The sequence below is a fragment of the Pteropus vampyrus genome, unplaced genomic scaffold (assembly GCF_000151845.1).
Source record: "Pteropus vampyrus isolate Shadow unplaced genomic scaffold, Pvam_2.0 Scaffold25, whole genome shotgun sequence".
In the NCBI taxonomy this organism is placed as follows: domain Eukaryota; kingdom Metazoa; phylum Chordata; class Mammalia; order Chiroptera; family Pteropodidae; genus Pteropus; species Pteropus vampyrus.
This window is the reverse complement of record NW_011888806.1, coordinates 8,510,161-8,526,863: the sequence shown is the minus strand read 5'-3', so window position 1 is coordinate 8,526,863 and position 16,703 is coordinate 8,510,161. Positions and strand designations below refer to the sequence as shown.

Here is a 16,703-nt window from a genome sequence, read left to right as displayed (position 1 = left end):
CGTACTCTCTGGTAACCACTAGTCTATTGTCCATATCCATGAGTCTCTATTTGTTCCTGAGGACCTTTTTTTTAATGTTTAGGACAGACATAAACATAAACTGAATAGAAGCTGGGACTTAAGAGAAGTAAATAAGCAAGTATTTCACTTGTACTGAAGGCTCTGTGAAAGTTTGAGAGTATGAACTTGTATTGAAAAACATTGGCCTGATTGTTTGACTTCATCCATTCATGAACAGATAATTTCATTTTGAGTATCTACAATTTTCAAGTTATGAAGATGGGGCAGACACACTATACCTTCAAGAAACCTAGTGATATAGGCAGGGGGGTGTTCAGGGTTTATTATTGGTAAATCACAATCTAGGAAAAATGAAAGTTGGGGAAACAAGAAAGTGAACTGCATACTCATCATTTATATTCCTGGTGGCTAAAAGGCTCATGATAATATGTTTGAAGTAAAAGCTCTTGCACAGTATTTTGCAAAGAGGTGTTTGGTAAATGTTAGTTCTCTCACATATTTTTTCAGAATCCAATAAGATATCGTTAGCTCCATTAGATAACATCTAAGAACTTTTTTTTTTGAAACATATGCTTTATATATTCAATTAATGGAAAAAGATGCTGGCTCTTTCAAGATACTGTGCTATAATTTGAAATGTATTATTTATTATCTTTAGACACATTAAGGAAGTGGGGGGGGCAAAGAGGAAAAGGGTGATTTTAGGTTTTATTTTCTAGATGTATAACGGTTCTATTTTTCATGGGCCCATCCTGTGGATTTTTAAAAATAAGTATTTCTTGAATTTGATTATAATATGTTCAGATAGCTTCATTCTACTTGTCTTTGTCCATTCGGGTTTCTATAACAAAAGTACCATAAACCGGGTGGCTTAAACAGCAGAAACTTCTCACAGATCTGGAGGCTGGCAGTCTGATTCATGGTGGCAACAGATTTGGTGTCTGGTGAGGATCCTATCTTCTTACGTGATGGAGAGGGCAAGAGAACTCTCTCGGGTCTCTTATAAGGGCACTAATCCCATTCATGAAGGCTTCACTCTCATGCTCTCATTTAATCCTAATCACCTCCCAAGGACCCCACCTCTAATATCATCAGATTGAGGGTTAGGATTTCAACATGTAAATTTTGGGGAGACACAAACATTCAGTCCATAACGTTACTCTTCGAGGTAGGAGGCGAGGGAATATAATTGTTACTGCTAAAGAGAAGATTCTTCTAGTTTTTCTGATGCAGGCATGTGGGATCTGAGAAGTCCTGTCAGTTTGAATGTAAGAGATTGTGATAGTATAATATTGATTGCATATACAACACCCTAGAGTAATGTCTACTGCATTTTAAACTTAATAAGACAGCATTTTCTTGTTTCTCTCAAGGCGGTGAGCTTTTTGCATGGGGACAGAACTTACACGGCCAGCTCGGAGTTGGAAAAATATTTGACTCAACTACGGCACCACAGATTGTGGAGCACCTCTCCGGAGTCCCCTTGGCTCAGATATCTGCGGGAAAATCCCACAGCATGGCTTTATCCGTATCTGGAAACATTTACTCATGGGGAAGAAATGATTTTGGACAACTAGGCCTGGGCCACACCGATGGTATAGACACATTTGGAAATTCATATTATCAACAAATACATTTGTTAGATAAAGGATGAATTTAACATAGACCTCCCTTTCAAAAATGGTTCAAGTACTCACCAGGGAGAACATTTGCACTGTTCTCCCTGGTTATCTCACTGTCTTTAGGATAGAATTTGCCTAAGAGACATGCATAGTATAGAAGTCGTTGCTATAATTGAAACACATGTCAGAGCCATGTGGAAAAAGGGGAAAGAGAATCTGACTGGAGATCAGAATACCTGGGTTGTGATTCCCACTTCACAGTTAACTAACTGCACAGCCTTACTCAGTCACTTACAGCTCTTCTCTAGACCTTATTGTCATTTTCAATAAAGCGATGAGTTTAGATGAAATGACCTTTAAGGTATGTGTACACTTAAGTGTCTATTAATATAATTATATTATGACAAAAGGATACTAAAACTTTATCTTAGAAACTCACATATCCTAGTCATAGTCTGTAAAATATTACATCTGTAGGCACATATGCACACATACAAGAACATGTAAAAAAACATGTAAAGTCATTACCATTATTGAACTACCTCCAAAAGTAAATGGCAAAATTTCTTATGATCACAAACACCTTGTTAGAGTTTTCAGGTATAGTAGGCTCCATTATTTTATCAACTCTGAAAATGTACACATTATCCCCTGAGTTACTGGTCGAACACTGTGTTTCTCCCTGATGTGGTTCCGTGCTAATTACTTAGGAGAACCCATCAGTTGATGTTAGAAAAATATTCAAAGGAAGGAAAGGAATAAAGGGCAGTTAAACTATTTTTGCTTAATCTCTAAGTTGTTTGACAAGAAAATAATCATGAAAGAAAAAGAGGTAGAGTGAGGCAGGACACCATAGTAGAAAATTTACAAGAAAAAATACATTCATTGAGAAGGGTAATTGTAGATGGGAATGGAAATATCAGATATCCTGCAACTAAAGTTAATCATGTCAGGTTAAAATGAGAAGAATGGGCTGTGGGAATTTGCTTGATACTTTCACAGGTGAGCATCCCCAAATGTGAATTCTTGACCACTGGCCCACCTGCTCCTGTGGCCTAAATATACCAACATAGAGCCTTTCCTGACAGAATGTGCTGGGAACTATTGCTGGTAGGCTGAGAGGAAGTAGTCCATGTATCTTACCAGTAGTACAGAACTCTAATGTGAAATTCAGCATTTCCTTTTGGTCACTTTCAACTATTCTTTCCTTTGTATAGATAAAGATTTTCCTTCCCTTATTGAAGCACTGGAAAATCAGAAAGTTGAATTTCTTGCTTGTGGTGGCTCTCACACTGCCCTGCTCACAAAGGTGCGTATATTCTTATCTCCTTGACGGTAATTCCAGAACACTGTAGTAGGGAAAGCACTAGAAATCTGGGTGTGGGCATTTAGTGTTTCCCAGGAAGAAAGGTCATTACTTCCCACAAGCAGGATTGTCTTCCTGATACTTGGGGGTTTTGCTCTGACAGTGCTTTCATTAATTATTTACTGATGCCTTTGCATCGGTGAATGCAACTTCTGTGTCATATTTCTCTAGAATCTGATATAAAGTTCCCTCTCCTTAGGATGGGCTGGTGTTTACTTTTGGTGCTGGGAAATATGGGCAACTCGGTCACAATTCAACCCAGAATGAGTTAAGACCCTGTTTGGTGACTAAGCTCGCTGAGAATAGAGTGACTCAGGTAGCATGTGGAAGGTAAGTTGTAAAGTGTCTATGAAAGTTGATAAAATCAATACAATAAATTTAGATAGATACTTTAATAAAATTTCCACCAGTTTTACTGATTGAGATAAAAGTTTTAAACATTTTCAAATGGGTGAAGATGCTTAATTTACATTATTAGATAATCATAATAAATCTTTATTTTAGTATATATATTTGTTTTCATTGATTTTTTTTTTTTAATGAACAAATAAATTCGCTTTCTTATGCTCCAGTGAAATACCTTTGTAACTGTTCACTTGCTCTTTTGTCACTAAGAAAAATGTTATTTATTTGGGGGAAAAAAACATGAATAACAGGATTATTCATTGATGTAATCACTCTCACAGCCCTTCAAGGGCCATCATACTTGTTACCATAATTCCTTCAGAGTGATCATAGTAAAATATAATACAAAGTCATTAGTGGTTTTAGTAGAATCAACCTTGAGATGTTTGATTTTTCACAGCTCTTTTTTTTTTTTTTTTTAAACAAAAGTAGAAAAACAGATTCCTTGGTTTACTTAATTAATTTTTTTCCTTGAACATCAGTCAGTCTACTTCTCGCCAGTGTGATGTTGGGTTTTGGTGGTGTTAAAAAGTTTTTGCACAGATATGCGTATTCTTCTTTGGGGCAGTTTTGTCTTCACTAAACTTAAGCAGATTCCGACTATCTGTAGACTGTCTTCATTTGTTTGTTTACTGACCTTTTACTATAAAAAACTGGTGTACTTTTAGTCTATAGACATAGTCTCTTAATGATTTTGGAGTAAAATTACATAAATGGACATTATTAAGGTAGACCAAATTATTGGAATGGTATAATTCTCTGCATTTGATAGTCTCTGCTTTAACCAAAGACACGTTATCACCACTTTGGATTTTTCATGACACACATTCCTCTGAGTAGCATGTGTTATAAGAGGAGTCGTCACATTAAAGATGTCTTAACGCAAACAAGGGCGATGCCCCTACTAACATGGGAGAATTCCCTGAAAGGACTCAAAGGACTCACTGAAAGCTCTTATAGTCATGGTCACATTTATTTCAAGAAGAGGATGCAAATTAGAGCTAAAGGAAGAGATCATTGGACAGAGTCTAGGAGTGGTCCAAATGAGCTTCAGGCATCTACTCCCCTTGGAGCCATGGACCGTGTTACCTCCTCCCAGCCTGATACATGCCTGTGTGTAGAGATTGCCAACCAGAGAAGCTCACCTAGGTTTAAAGTTGTTATTGGGGTTTCACTGCTTAGTTGTGATTGACTGACTCATTGCCCAGGTGGTAGAGTTTAGCCTCCAGCCTCTCCCTCTCTATAGGTTGGGCTCACATGCACCCAGAGAGGCCCTCTAGGAGCCACCTAGGTAAGCTGTTAGGTATGGTCTCAGGAGCCTGCCTTGAATAAAGACACACCTATCACTTGGGAAATTCTAAGGATTTAGAGGTTACTTCCCAGGAACTGAGGACGAAGACCAGACCTCTATTTGAGCAAGGCCAAATTCTATGTAGTGAGAGAGATAATTGGACAAAGCCGTAAGAAAATCAGTGTGCTGAAGATCTTTGGGAAATAGAGTAGGAACTCAGAGAGGATCATCTAATTCCATTTCTGGGGTGGGGAGAGAAATTGCTTAGATGGCTTCCAAGAAGTGGTGATTCTCAAGCCAAGGCTTGAAAAAGGAGTAGAAGACAAAGAGAGATGCTTGTTCCTGATGAAAGGAACACCATTCGCCAAGGGGCAGCATCATGGCCTTGAGTGGACTTTTGGGATTCCAAAATCATCTCAACCACATTTTAATGATTTCTTAGTTTTCTGTTGGCTAATTTCATGAATTGGGAGTTGGTTTACTAGTTTCACTCACTGGGTAACCTACTTTTGGTAATGTACGATATTGCTGTGTACTCTCATTGTGGATAATTGAGAACTGACCATATGTGCTTTTATTTAATAGGCAGCACACACTTGCTTATGTTTCTGATTTGGGGAAGGTCTTTTCTTTTGGTTCTGGAGAAGAAGGACAACTGGGAAACGGTGGAACACATAATCAGCTGATACCACTTCCCATGAAATTGCCATCAAATGAAGAACTCAAATTTGGTAAATTCTGTAGGAGCTCAGGATTTGTTATAAATTCTTTTGTTGAGAAACTGATTTTTCTGTGTGTGAGATGTGGCAAGAAAAGAAAAATGTATGACTATGAAAGGAGTTTCACTAAACACTTTTCATTTTTTTACTTGTCAACAATTTAAAATATCCAGTCTAATTTATTAAATCAAAATAACTATTAGTTTTCTCTTACCCCTTCGGATTAAGAGTAATGTGGACTTAAAATGATACAACATTAAATAGGCTATATGTATTCAGAAGCATCTGTAGCTTCTGATTTCAGTTTGCAAGGGGCCTATTAATTTCATGATGACTGGTTTTCTTACCTGGTTAAATTGACTCATAATCATGTTAAACCCTCAGAATGAGAGCAGCTGACATATACCAGGTACTTATGCTGAACACTTAACATGTGTTACCTCTCCTTAAACAGTACAAGGAGATGTGTTCTCTCGGTCCCATTTCCCTGGAGGGTGCAGAGATTTGGAGAGTGAAGGGTTAGCCAGGTCTCATGGCCGGTAAGTGGCCTGTAAGTGGTTTGGCTGGATTTAAACTGCCCTGTGTAACCTCAGAGCCTAAGCTCTGAAACCCTCTACTGTAGAAGTGCCTTGGAGCACTTTGGTTGCTTGTTTTCTGAAAGTTTAGTGGTGACCTACAGTACCAAAAATTCTCTCAGTTCTTCTAGGAAAATGAACAGTAGGGTTTTTTCCTTAAGCAGTTCATATATTTGATTTCTTACAACCACTTACGTAGACGTTTGAAGTACTTATTTACATTCTTTGCAGCCAGTAGTTATTGGTCAAATCTTGAGTTGTAGAATATAGTTTTTAGTAATGGCCAAATTAAACCAGGGAACAGTTAACTAATAAAATATTTTTGACTTTTATATATGAATATTTATATTATGTATATTAAACTGATGCCACATGTCAACCTTGAGAGTCACCTGTTTGCCAACTAAACACTATCCTGAATTAGATATTATTTCTGTTTTATGGGCGGGAAATGTGCTGAGTCTTTGCCTATTAGAAACACAAAAGGACTAAGTTTAAAAAGAATCTGAAATTATTTGAGTTTGAGTGTGCATGTTTATGCCAAATGACTTCTAAACTCTTACTTTCTGTATATCTCTCTCAGAAAACCGTACCTCAGAAAAGGAGTTAATAATAATTGCTGGAGGGAATCAAAGCATTTTGCTCTGGATTAAAAAAGAGGTAAAAATAGATCCCTAGATGTTCTATAACTTGGTATTTTAAGCAAAACAAAGGATTCCAGAATCCAAGGTTGGTGAATTCCGAAATCAGGTTACTAGGCTGATTTTTGGGGAATAGGTAGACATTACTGATCCTTTATTGTCTAAACTATGTAAATATTTACCTACAAAAATCTGTGTGTGCATTTGCGTGCGTGTGTGTGTGAATGTCTAATTAGTGATTTCCTTAGATGATTCTTACCTTTTGGGAGGTTCTCTGTCAGTGGCATTTGGTCAATGTCCTAGGGAGCCATCAGGTTGACAGTCTAATATGACATTTCCAGCCGGTACTAAAAAAGACTTGAGTTCATAGGCTTGTGAATAACATCTTCGCCCTACTTCAAGGCAAATCAAGTTCCTTCCACTTCTACACACAGTTCTTTTAAGATCTTCATCCCCTCAAAGCTATGTGATGTTCATTTTAATCCAGTTATATCTGTATAAAGTGCTGAATGTTGGGGCACTCAAAGAAATTTACTTTGGATTTAATATTGGATCCAAATTGGCAGAGAATTGTCAGTCAGGCAAATGATCGATTACTTCTTGATAGAATTTCACTTTATGATTTCCCAGAGTTATATTATCTATATTTAAAAATCAGTATTACCCTCTATCATTAGAATGTGCCTAAAGGTTAGATACCTATTTATTTTGTGTCTAAATTATTATATTTTACTTTTTAAAATTTGTTTACAGAATCCCTATGTTAATCTGAGGAGGAAAATTCCTACATTGAACGAAGGGACTGTAAAAAGGTGGATTGCTGATGTGGGGACTAAGCAGTGGCAAAATACAAAAAGGTACACCCCATGCTTCTGTCTGCTTATATAGCTCTCTAAGACAGTGTTTTCCCCAACTAGTTCATCACAATACAGAGGTATAAGATTTTGTGGTTCAATAAGTGGTCTCCTAGCTAGAGATCTCCACAGAAGCAGAACCAATAAGGGGTGTGTAAGAGAGATTGAGAGAAAGTTTATTTTTAAGGAATGAGCTCATGTGTTTATGAGGGCTGGTAAATACAAAATCTGTAAGGCAAGCCAGCAGGGAAACCCAGGGCAGAGTATATATTGCAGCTTGAGTTCCATGGCAGTCTGGAGGCAGAATTCCCTCTACTCAGGAGACCTTACCCTTTTTCCTTTAAGGCCTTCAAATTATTGGATGAGGCCCAGTCACATTGTGGAAAGTAATCTGCTTTACTCAAAGTCTCCTGATTTAAATGTGATCTAATCTAATACCTTTACAGCAACATCTAGACTGGTGTCTGACCAAATATTTGAGTACTGTGGTCTAGGCAAGTTGCAACATAAAATGAACACAGGTAGCAGGTAAGCTCTACAAGGGCAGCTTTCTTTACTGCAGAACCCTTCCAGGCCTTTGATATGTGTGTATTTTGACTCTCTGAACAGGAAGTATCGTCTACAATTTCCCAACCATGTTTGACCTTAAAACCACTTGTTCGTGGACTTCCTGTTTACAGCTGAACAGCTTGGGCAACCTTGCTCTAAACAACAGTACTCATACCATCTGTAAAGATTATACTAATTTTTACAGATACCTTCTTTTAGAGTTATTTTTAGGTATGGCTTTATTTCTGAAAAGTAGTTGTACAAAAAGTTACATCATAATTTGCAGAGCATAAGCAATTAAGAACTATTTATTCAGTTACTTCTAAGATGGAACTGAGCATATTCCCCTACTCCACCACTTAATTTCCGGTAATATTTTAGTTTCTACTTTAGTGGAACAAAAATGAATAGGACTCGGAAATCTGGGTGGGATCAGAGTGTTTTATTTGTCCAAGAAAATACTGACACTAGGTCAAACCTTTTCCTCTTCCCCTGTGGCTTCTCTGAGTACATATCTTCTTATTTACCATGTTTACCACTGAAATTTTGAGATTTAGTAAGTGGAGTCAACCTTTAGATACCTAAAGCAATATGCAAACAAATCAGAGACAGAAGTTTGAAGGACAATTTTAAGATGTTTTATTTTGTTTTGTCTCATGCTATATGAAGGCATACTCATGATTTGTTTTAACCATCATCTTATTCCTATTGTAGGGAAATCAGAGAGATATTTTCATCTCCTGCTTGTCTGACTGGAAGTTTTGTAAGTGAAAGGTAATATATAGAATATATATAATTTTAATTTGTTAAAAATACAGTGTACAGCATGGTAACTATAGTTAATAATAATCTTGTATATTTGAAAGTTGCTGAGAGAGTAAATCTTAAAGTTTCATCACAAGAAAAAAAATAAATAACTGGTGATGGATGTTGACTTGTAATTATTTTGTAATATATACATATACTGAATCATTATGTCATACACCTGAAACTTACATGTTATGTTAATTATGTCTCAAAAAAATACTGTCAAAGATTGTAAAGAAAATGGTTTGAGGGTAAAAGAATTAGCTATGCGTTTCTCTCTTTAAAAATTACTTTTTTTCACAAAAGCAGATATATGATCGCTATAAAAATGATGCACCAAAAAGAAAATGAAAATCACCCATTATCCACCACTTAAGAACAATAGCTAGTAGCATTTGTGTATGTGTTTTTCTATGTAAATGTATTCTTTTACCAAAAAAAAAAAGGATTATATATCGCTTTATTCATTGCTTTGCAGTTAATATATTCGTTTTTCAATTTGTTCAGTTTCCATATTCCATATTTTTTATAACATCATTTTAATGTCCCCATGGTATTCCAGGGGAAGGACATACCTTAATGTATTTAAACATTCCCTTGTTGCAAAATATTTAAAATTTCTTTGAATTTTTAAGTAATACGAAGGAAGAACTTTGTACTTTTTTCTTATATATTTCCATAATATTTTTTATTTAAAAGAATGTTTGCTACTTTCAGACACTAAATATATGTGTTGATTTATAAAAAATGTTTCTGTTTAAACAATGACAATATTCAATTTAGTATTAATATAATTCATGGGTTAAGGTACATGTTTTATTAGTAATTTTTTATTGAAATACAACAATTTACTGCCCTGAATCCTTTTCTTTTGGCTTCTGCTTTCACTTGATGTAACTGGGAGAAATACCCATTTTTTTCAGAAACAAGAAAAGCCATTTTCGTTTTTCCATGGCTACTTTTTTTACTAGAAAAATAAATATTTATTAATTACTCATTTAAGATGATATCTGAGTTAAAGTCGCATAGCATATATTGTTAATAATATAGCCTTGGTATTTTTGTCATTTTAGACATAATCATGTTATTAACTATATTTTCAACTGTATTTATAGTCAGCTAAATTATTATAGTTATTGTAAAGTTAAGAAAAATATATAATTTTATTGAAATGAAGCAAGCTTTAGATAATCTAATAAAATATTTAATTTTGAACTGTGCTTTTTCATTTACTTATTCATCTGTTTTTTAAATATATCTTCCTTCAACAGAATAGCTGCAGAAACTACATCTATTTATTTGGACTTAAATAAAGCAAGAAACACCTTTAAGGAGTTAACCCAAAAGGACTGGATTACTAACACGGTGGTATTCTTCAAATTGTCTGGGGAAAAAAAAAAAATACACTAAAAATTTTTTTATAAGAACTCAAAATTTCAGAAGCAATATTTTGTTTTGAGAGATTTTCTGAGACCCTGTAGTTCCTGGAATAAGTCAAACTCAGAAAACATTCAGGTGTTTGCCCACTTAGGGTGAAATAGTTGGTATAGTAGTCATGTAAGTTAAAAATAGTCTAAATAGTTCATCTGTACCTACACACATGCATATGCATACACATATAGATATTCACACTCCTAGAGGGAATATTTACAACTCAAGGCTTCAGGAAGGTGATTAAAGGATTTTTGAGATTGGCACACTAGAATAAGAATATTTTATTTGCTATTATTTTAAACATAAATGTAGAAATGAGCATACTTTTTCTTATATGAACATCCCCTTCTTCAAGGACTACCTAGATTCTTCCTCTGTGTTTTGTTCCATTACACTGCATTTTCTCTAGGTTCTAGAATGTTCTTGTTCTTTTTGAGATTGTTGCTGCTTTGTTTCAGCAGTTATTACTATCTTTAGGTTTCTCACTTTCAGATGTTCCAAACATGCTGCTTTTATTAATTTAGCCTTTCTTGATTCAGCCTTTATTAATTTATTTCCTCATTCTGTTGTACTGGTTGATCTAGGGGTGATAGTTGCCTCCCTTCCTCTCCCTTTCCGCCCTTCCTTTCTCATTCTACCTCTTTCCACCCGCCTCATTTGGTCTTTCTCTCTGTTTCTATATCTTTCATTATCTTTCCCTCTCAATCTTGTCCTCATCTCTGCCCTTCCCTCTCAGCTTTGTCCCCTGCTCTATTGCTCTGTGATAATCAGCATCTGTATCTTAGCCAAAAGTTCTCTTGTATACTTTTATCTCAAGGGAAGAAGGAAAGTTTAATTTTGTTAACTTTGGCAGAACCGTGGTCCAATTAGGGGGTCTGAGGTAAAATGGATCCCTAATTATGCACCATTATCAGGTCTATGCAGCACTTAATTGCAAAAGATCACCAAAAATGTGAAGGGAAGAGGCTGGATCAGTTCATCACTAAGGCTGATAATAAACCTTGGTTGTACCAGAACAATGTCATATGATAAGCAAGCTACATAATCACAGAGCAGTCTTCCCTTGTTTCAAATGAGATAGTTGGATCAGAAGACCTGAATGTTTGTTTTGAGATTTCTGTGATATGGATTCATACACTGTTGGCATTCATTCTTTTATTTAGCAAATATTTGAATACCTGCTACGTGTGGAGCACTATAATGAGTACTCCTGATGAAAGATGAAAGATAGAGGTTCCCTGTCCTTAGAAGGTCATGGCTTAGTAAGGGAGACAGACATATACTTGTCACATATCTACATGTTAAGTATTTGGGAAGGTAGGTGAGTTGGGATGTAAATTGGGTTTTAGACTAAATGGTTATTCCAGTTTCATGGTGCAATGAATCTCTAGGATTTACACTTTATTTACATTAAGTTGCATCCAGTTCTTGCTGTGTTTTGAGTGTCTTTTCCCTAATTCTTTTTGACCACAGATAACCACATGTCTCAAGGATAACCTGTTTAAAAATCTTCCATTTTATTCTCCACACCAAGAAGCTTTAGAAATTTTCTTCCTTCTCCCAGAATGTCCCATGATGCATGATTTTAACAACTGGGAGAGCCTGGTGGTTCCGTTTGCAGAGGCTGTTTGTAAAATGAGTGATAAATCTTCAGGGGTTCTGGGTAAGATTAAAGATTTACATTTGAAAATACTTCACCATCCTTTCAATGGAAAAAACATGCCTAGTAAAGTTATGGCAATACTTAAGTAGATAATTGTAAACTCATGCTTTTAAAAAGCTCATATTCTTTGTGTATTCTAAAAATGCTATAATAATTACTCTGGTCACCCAAAATAGATTTATCTAGTATTTTTTTAGAGTTCTTGTAATGATCTGTGTGTGGCTTAATCATCAAGTCCTTTGTCCTCAACTTTTCATTATGAAAATTTCATACGCATAAGTTGAAAGAATAGTATAGCGAATACCCATATACCCTCTACTTGAGAGTCAGCGTTGCTGTATGTGCTTCCTCTCTCTTTATGAACAGATTACATTTTATTTTTGCTGAACTATTTTCAAGTAAGTTGGAGACATCATACCATTTCATTTATAATATTTCAGCATGCATCTCAATACGGAGTTCTAAATTACCATGACATCATTATCACACCTAATAAAATTAACCATAATTCCATAATGTTATTTAATACTCAGGCCATATTCAAATTTATGCACTTGTCCCAAAAAAGTATTTTATATCCTTTTTTTAAAAAAAAATCTGGATCCCCTGTCCTATAGAATGTCCCACCTCTAGATTTGTCTGATTGTCTCTTCCTTTCCCTCTATTTTCAGTACTTTGGAAGTTAAGTCTGGGGCTAGATTAGATTTTAATGAGGGTTTTTTTCCTTAAATACATAAACAGCATATTTAGCCCAAGGAAGTTCATTCTTGTTTTATTAAATCTAGATAATACTGTAAGTGATGAAAAGCTAGCTGAAAACATTTTGTTATTTTATGATGCTGAAAGGTGTTTTTTAAGAGTTAAAAACTCATGCTGGGAACACAAAAAAAGTGCAGTCACAAATAGTTCTTAATCTAGTTTTTAATACAGTATACTGTTCATCTGGATGAAATGTGACAAATTTAATTTTGTCTGTTTTTTCACAATTCTTCAAGTTTGCGGTCCTGTTACCATCAAGGAATTTTTTTGAGGGCATTAAATTCTAAACTTTTAATTGCAATTGCATTTGCTGAAAATTTTATTACAGATGTGTTTTTGTAACTATGATATATATGAAATTTTTCTGTCAGTTTTGAAAATATGGACCACTTTTTACCTTTAGGACTCCAATAGAAATTGTATGCTCACATTTGTTTACTTTTGTATCCCTCAGAAGAATATTGGGCGTCTCTGCAAGAATCCGCTTTTACCAAATTGGTCCAGATGTTTAAAAGAGCCGTCACTGCCCAGCTGCATTATTGGACTGAAAATGCTGAGAATAACTATCACATTAAAGCTCTCCTAGAAGTATTGAAAAGGCTGCACAGGGTAAGGGTTCTTTTAGAAGTCCATATATTCTTATTTTGTAATAAAAATTCTCTTGTTTTCAACTGACCTGAATCTTAAGCAAACTCGTAATGAAACATGAAGTTTATATTATTATTTTAAAATTTTTGGGTTTTTTTTTTTGTGAATTGTCTTACATGTAAAAGAGTGTATATAGTCTATGAATGGTTTGAAGAAAATTAGTAAAACAGACATCAGTTAACTACAGCCCATGTTGAAAAAGAAAGCATTTCCAGTACCTTAGAAATGCTTGTATATTTCTCTCAGATTGCACCCCTCTTCTCCTCCTGGAGGTAGCCATGGTCCTGGATTTTGGGTTAATCGTTCCCTTACTCTTTTTTATTGTTTTACGATTATGCGTATCTCTAGATACTATGTTGTTTAATTTTGCAGTTTTTGAAATTTATATGAACAATACATGTTTCTTATACAAATTTGTTTTATAGATTCATTCAGATTAATACTTATGGCTGTATTTAATTGTATGTCCCTGGTTGTAATGCATTAGAGTATATTTTTGTGTTTATAATAACAATATTTGTTCTTCTGTAAAGGATCTGTCCTTGACTTTTGTTCAATTTAAATGATTTGTTTGACTTTTTCTTATTGATTATAGGAGTTCTCTTTATTTTGGAAACTAGTTCTTTGTCAATAATATGTAAATTATATCCTAGTTTGTAGCTTGTCTTTTTACTTTATGGTAAAAAGTCTTAATTTTAATGTAGATAAATTTGTCCATTTTTTTAAATCATTTTATTCTTTGTGTTTTGTGTTAAACCTTTTTCTCTTTCAAGTTTTAAATTATTATCTACATCAAGGATCAACATAGTTTCTTTTCGGAAAGGACCAGATAGTAAATATTTTAGGCTTTGTGAGACATTAGGTTTCTGTGGCAACTGCAACTATTGCACTGTGCAATACTAGCATGAAGGCAGTGCTTGGCAATATGAAAATGAATGGGTGTGGCGGTGTTCCAGTAAAATGTTAGAAAAACATGCAGAGGGCCTGATTTGGCCCCGAACGCTGCCCCAGATAATTTTCTAATAGAGATGACCAAAGGAAGAGTACAAAGGCCAATATACCATATATCCAATATTTAAAACATTGGAAATCTAGCTAACAAACTGCTGAATAAATGTACTCTATCTTTCCACCTTGACAAATAAACTTTCCTAATGACAGAGAAGGCCAGGCTTGAATTTAGAAATCTCAAACTCCTTATAGAGTTCTGCATTAAAAGCTGGAGGCTCAGAGGCCTTCCAGATCCTCTGTCTTCTTTTCACATTTTGGTTTTGTACTACACCAGGACCAGGGGTGTCACAGGTCCGTAGATGGATACCTCAGCCCATATGTTTGTGTTCTATCTGCACATTCTACAACAGCCACTCCTTAGCCAGCCCTGGAGTCTAGGGGTGGCTCACCTGTGACACAATTCACTCTCCAGAGACCAAGCAGAGGAGGAGACCTGTGCAGGTCCTGGAAGCTGGCTTGGAGCCATTTGATCAGGGACTTCTAGGTCCTGGGTATCTGGAGCTCAGTTTAGAAAAGGAAGTGTGGTCTGCACATAGACAGGTCCCTTTGGCCATGCAGACCCTTTATTTCCCTTGTGGGAGGTTAGTTGGCAGGAGAAAGGCCAGAGCAAGGATTTTTTAAGTCATGGACCTAGAGCAGAGAGACCACTCTTCCCCTGGTCCAAAGGGAATATTGATCTTAGCTTTCACAATTTGGTGTTTACTCCAATTGGAAATTTATTTTAAGTTTATTTTTATTATTTCTCATATGAAAACAATTGCTGAGCACCACTTACTAAAATTCTGCCCTTTCCCTACTGATAGGCAATGAAGTACCCCTACCTTGTTCTTAAAGATAGGCAATGAAGTATCCCTACCTTGTTCTTAAAGTTTATCTTGGTTATTTTTGGCACTTGGCTCTTCCATACACATTTTAGAATTGGCTTCTCAGGTTACACACACCAAAGAATATCTTACTGGGAATTTATTGGAGTTTCATTGAATCTGTATTTCACTTTGAGAAGAATTGACATCTTGACTACTGTGAATCTTCATGGTGTCTATTTCTTCCACTTATTAGATCTTCTTCAAATTCCTTCAATAAAGTTTTGTTATTTTATTATGAAAGTCTTGGATATGTTTAGCCAAATCGATTTCAGAATATTTGATATGTTTAGGTTTTTGTAAATGAGATCTTAAAGATTATATTATCTGCTGGTTTATAGGAATGCATTGATTTTTGAATGTTGATTTTATAGCTAGTGAATTTGCTAAATTCTCACATATCTACTGGTAGATTTTGCATTTTCTGTGCAATCATGAGGCTGTAGATAGTGTAAGACTGAGATCACCAGGGTCTAGAGGACTACAGTCACAGGAGTGAAACAGCCTCCTCATGCTTCGGGAGGTGGTACTGGAAGGCCTGCGTAATTTGGGGTGTGGGCCAGAGTAAGTAAGAATACTCCAGGTGAATGATCTTAGCTTGCACAGCCAAAAAGGGACTTTTAGAAGACCTCCTGAGACTTAGTCATTGAAGCCAGGACTGTGACTATCCACGTAAGATACTGATGGTTGCTCATGTCATTTTCAGTGTCTTCACTGACTGTTAGCTGGGCCAGGGTGCTCATGTGTATATCATAATGATCCTGGTCACCTCAGGGGATGGAAGGCTGGAAAATTTCCCCACGTTTTAGGAGACAATGTTCTATAAATGCCTTGTCAGAGGGAACATATGTAAATGGTGTATTGTTAAGATCTGAAGAACATATGAAGTATTGAGCCCCATAGTACTTGGATTTATATTACACTGTATTTTTCTTTGGACTTAAAGTTCTTTAAAACTTCTGTGAATTAAAAGAAACTAAAAGTTTATCATCATAATTATCAATTTATATTATTAAATCTTAGGTATTTATGTTTCTGAAAATTTGGGCTTTGGCAGTGGAGGAATTGGGTAGAACTTTATTTTGGTCATTATAATTTACTATTTATTCTGATAATCTAGTCAACATTAAGCAAAATTGTCTTTATATAAAACTTTATCATAGGTTATATTTTATTAAAGGTAAACCAGACTAAATGTCAAGCACCTGAAAATATTTTCAAAGTAAACGAACTCACGCACTGGCTTGATTTTTATGGAGACGCATATAGAAGGTCCTCTTGGAAAATGAACTCAGTAAGTATGGTGTGTTTGAGGGGGGAATTTGACCATCAGTGAGTTAATATAGCATTTATGCTGTAACTTTCTACATGTTTCCAAAAATCCTTGTGCTCTGCAAAGTTGCCTAACAGAAATGGATTATGGGAAAAGCAAGACATACCCCTCAAAACCTATGCAATTTTATAGCCAGAGCACT

General features: G+C 35.4%; 1 protein-coding gene across 1 annotated transcript in view; it reads left to right on the top strand.

Moving 5' to 3' along the window:
* The window catches only part of LOC105289566, an 84,846-nt gene that overhangs the window by 55,616 nt on the left and 12,527 nt on the right, over nt 1–16,703 (top strand). The window contains exons 27-37 of the mRNA XM_011356307.2: nt 1,395–1,616; nt 2,861–2,952; nt 3,209–3,339; nt 5,291–5,436; nt 6,583–6,659; nt 7,394–7,497; nt 8,758–8,817; nt 10,122–10,215; nt 11,758–11,947; nt 13,161–13,315; nt 16,409–16,522. Of these exons, the coding sequence (XP_011354609.2) occupies nt 1,395–1,616; nt 2,861–2,952; nt 3,209–3,339; nt 5,291–5,436; nt 6,583–6,659; nt 7,394–7,497; nt 8,758–8,817; nt 10,122–10,215; nt 11,758–11,947; nt 13,161–13,315; nt 16,409–16,522 (1,385 nt within the window). The remainder of the gene's footprint in view (nt 1–1,394; nt 1,617–2,860; nt 2,953–3,208; nt 3,340–5,290; nt 5,437–6,582; nt 6,660–7,393; nt 7,498–8,757; nt 8,818–10,121; nt 10,216–11,757; nt 11,948–13,160; nt 13,316–16,408; nt 16,523–16,703) is intronic.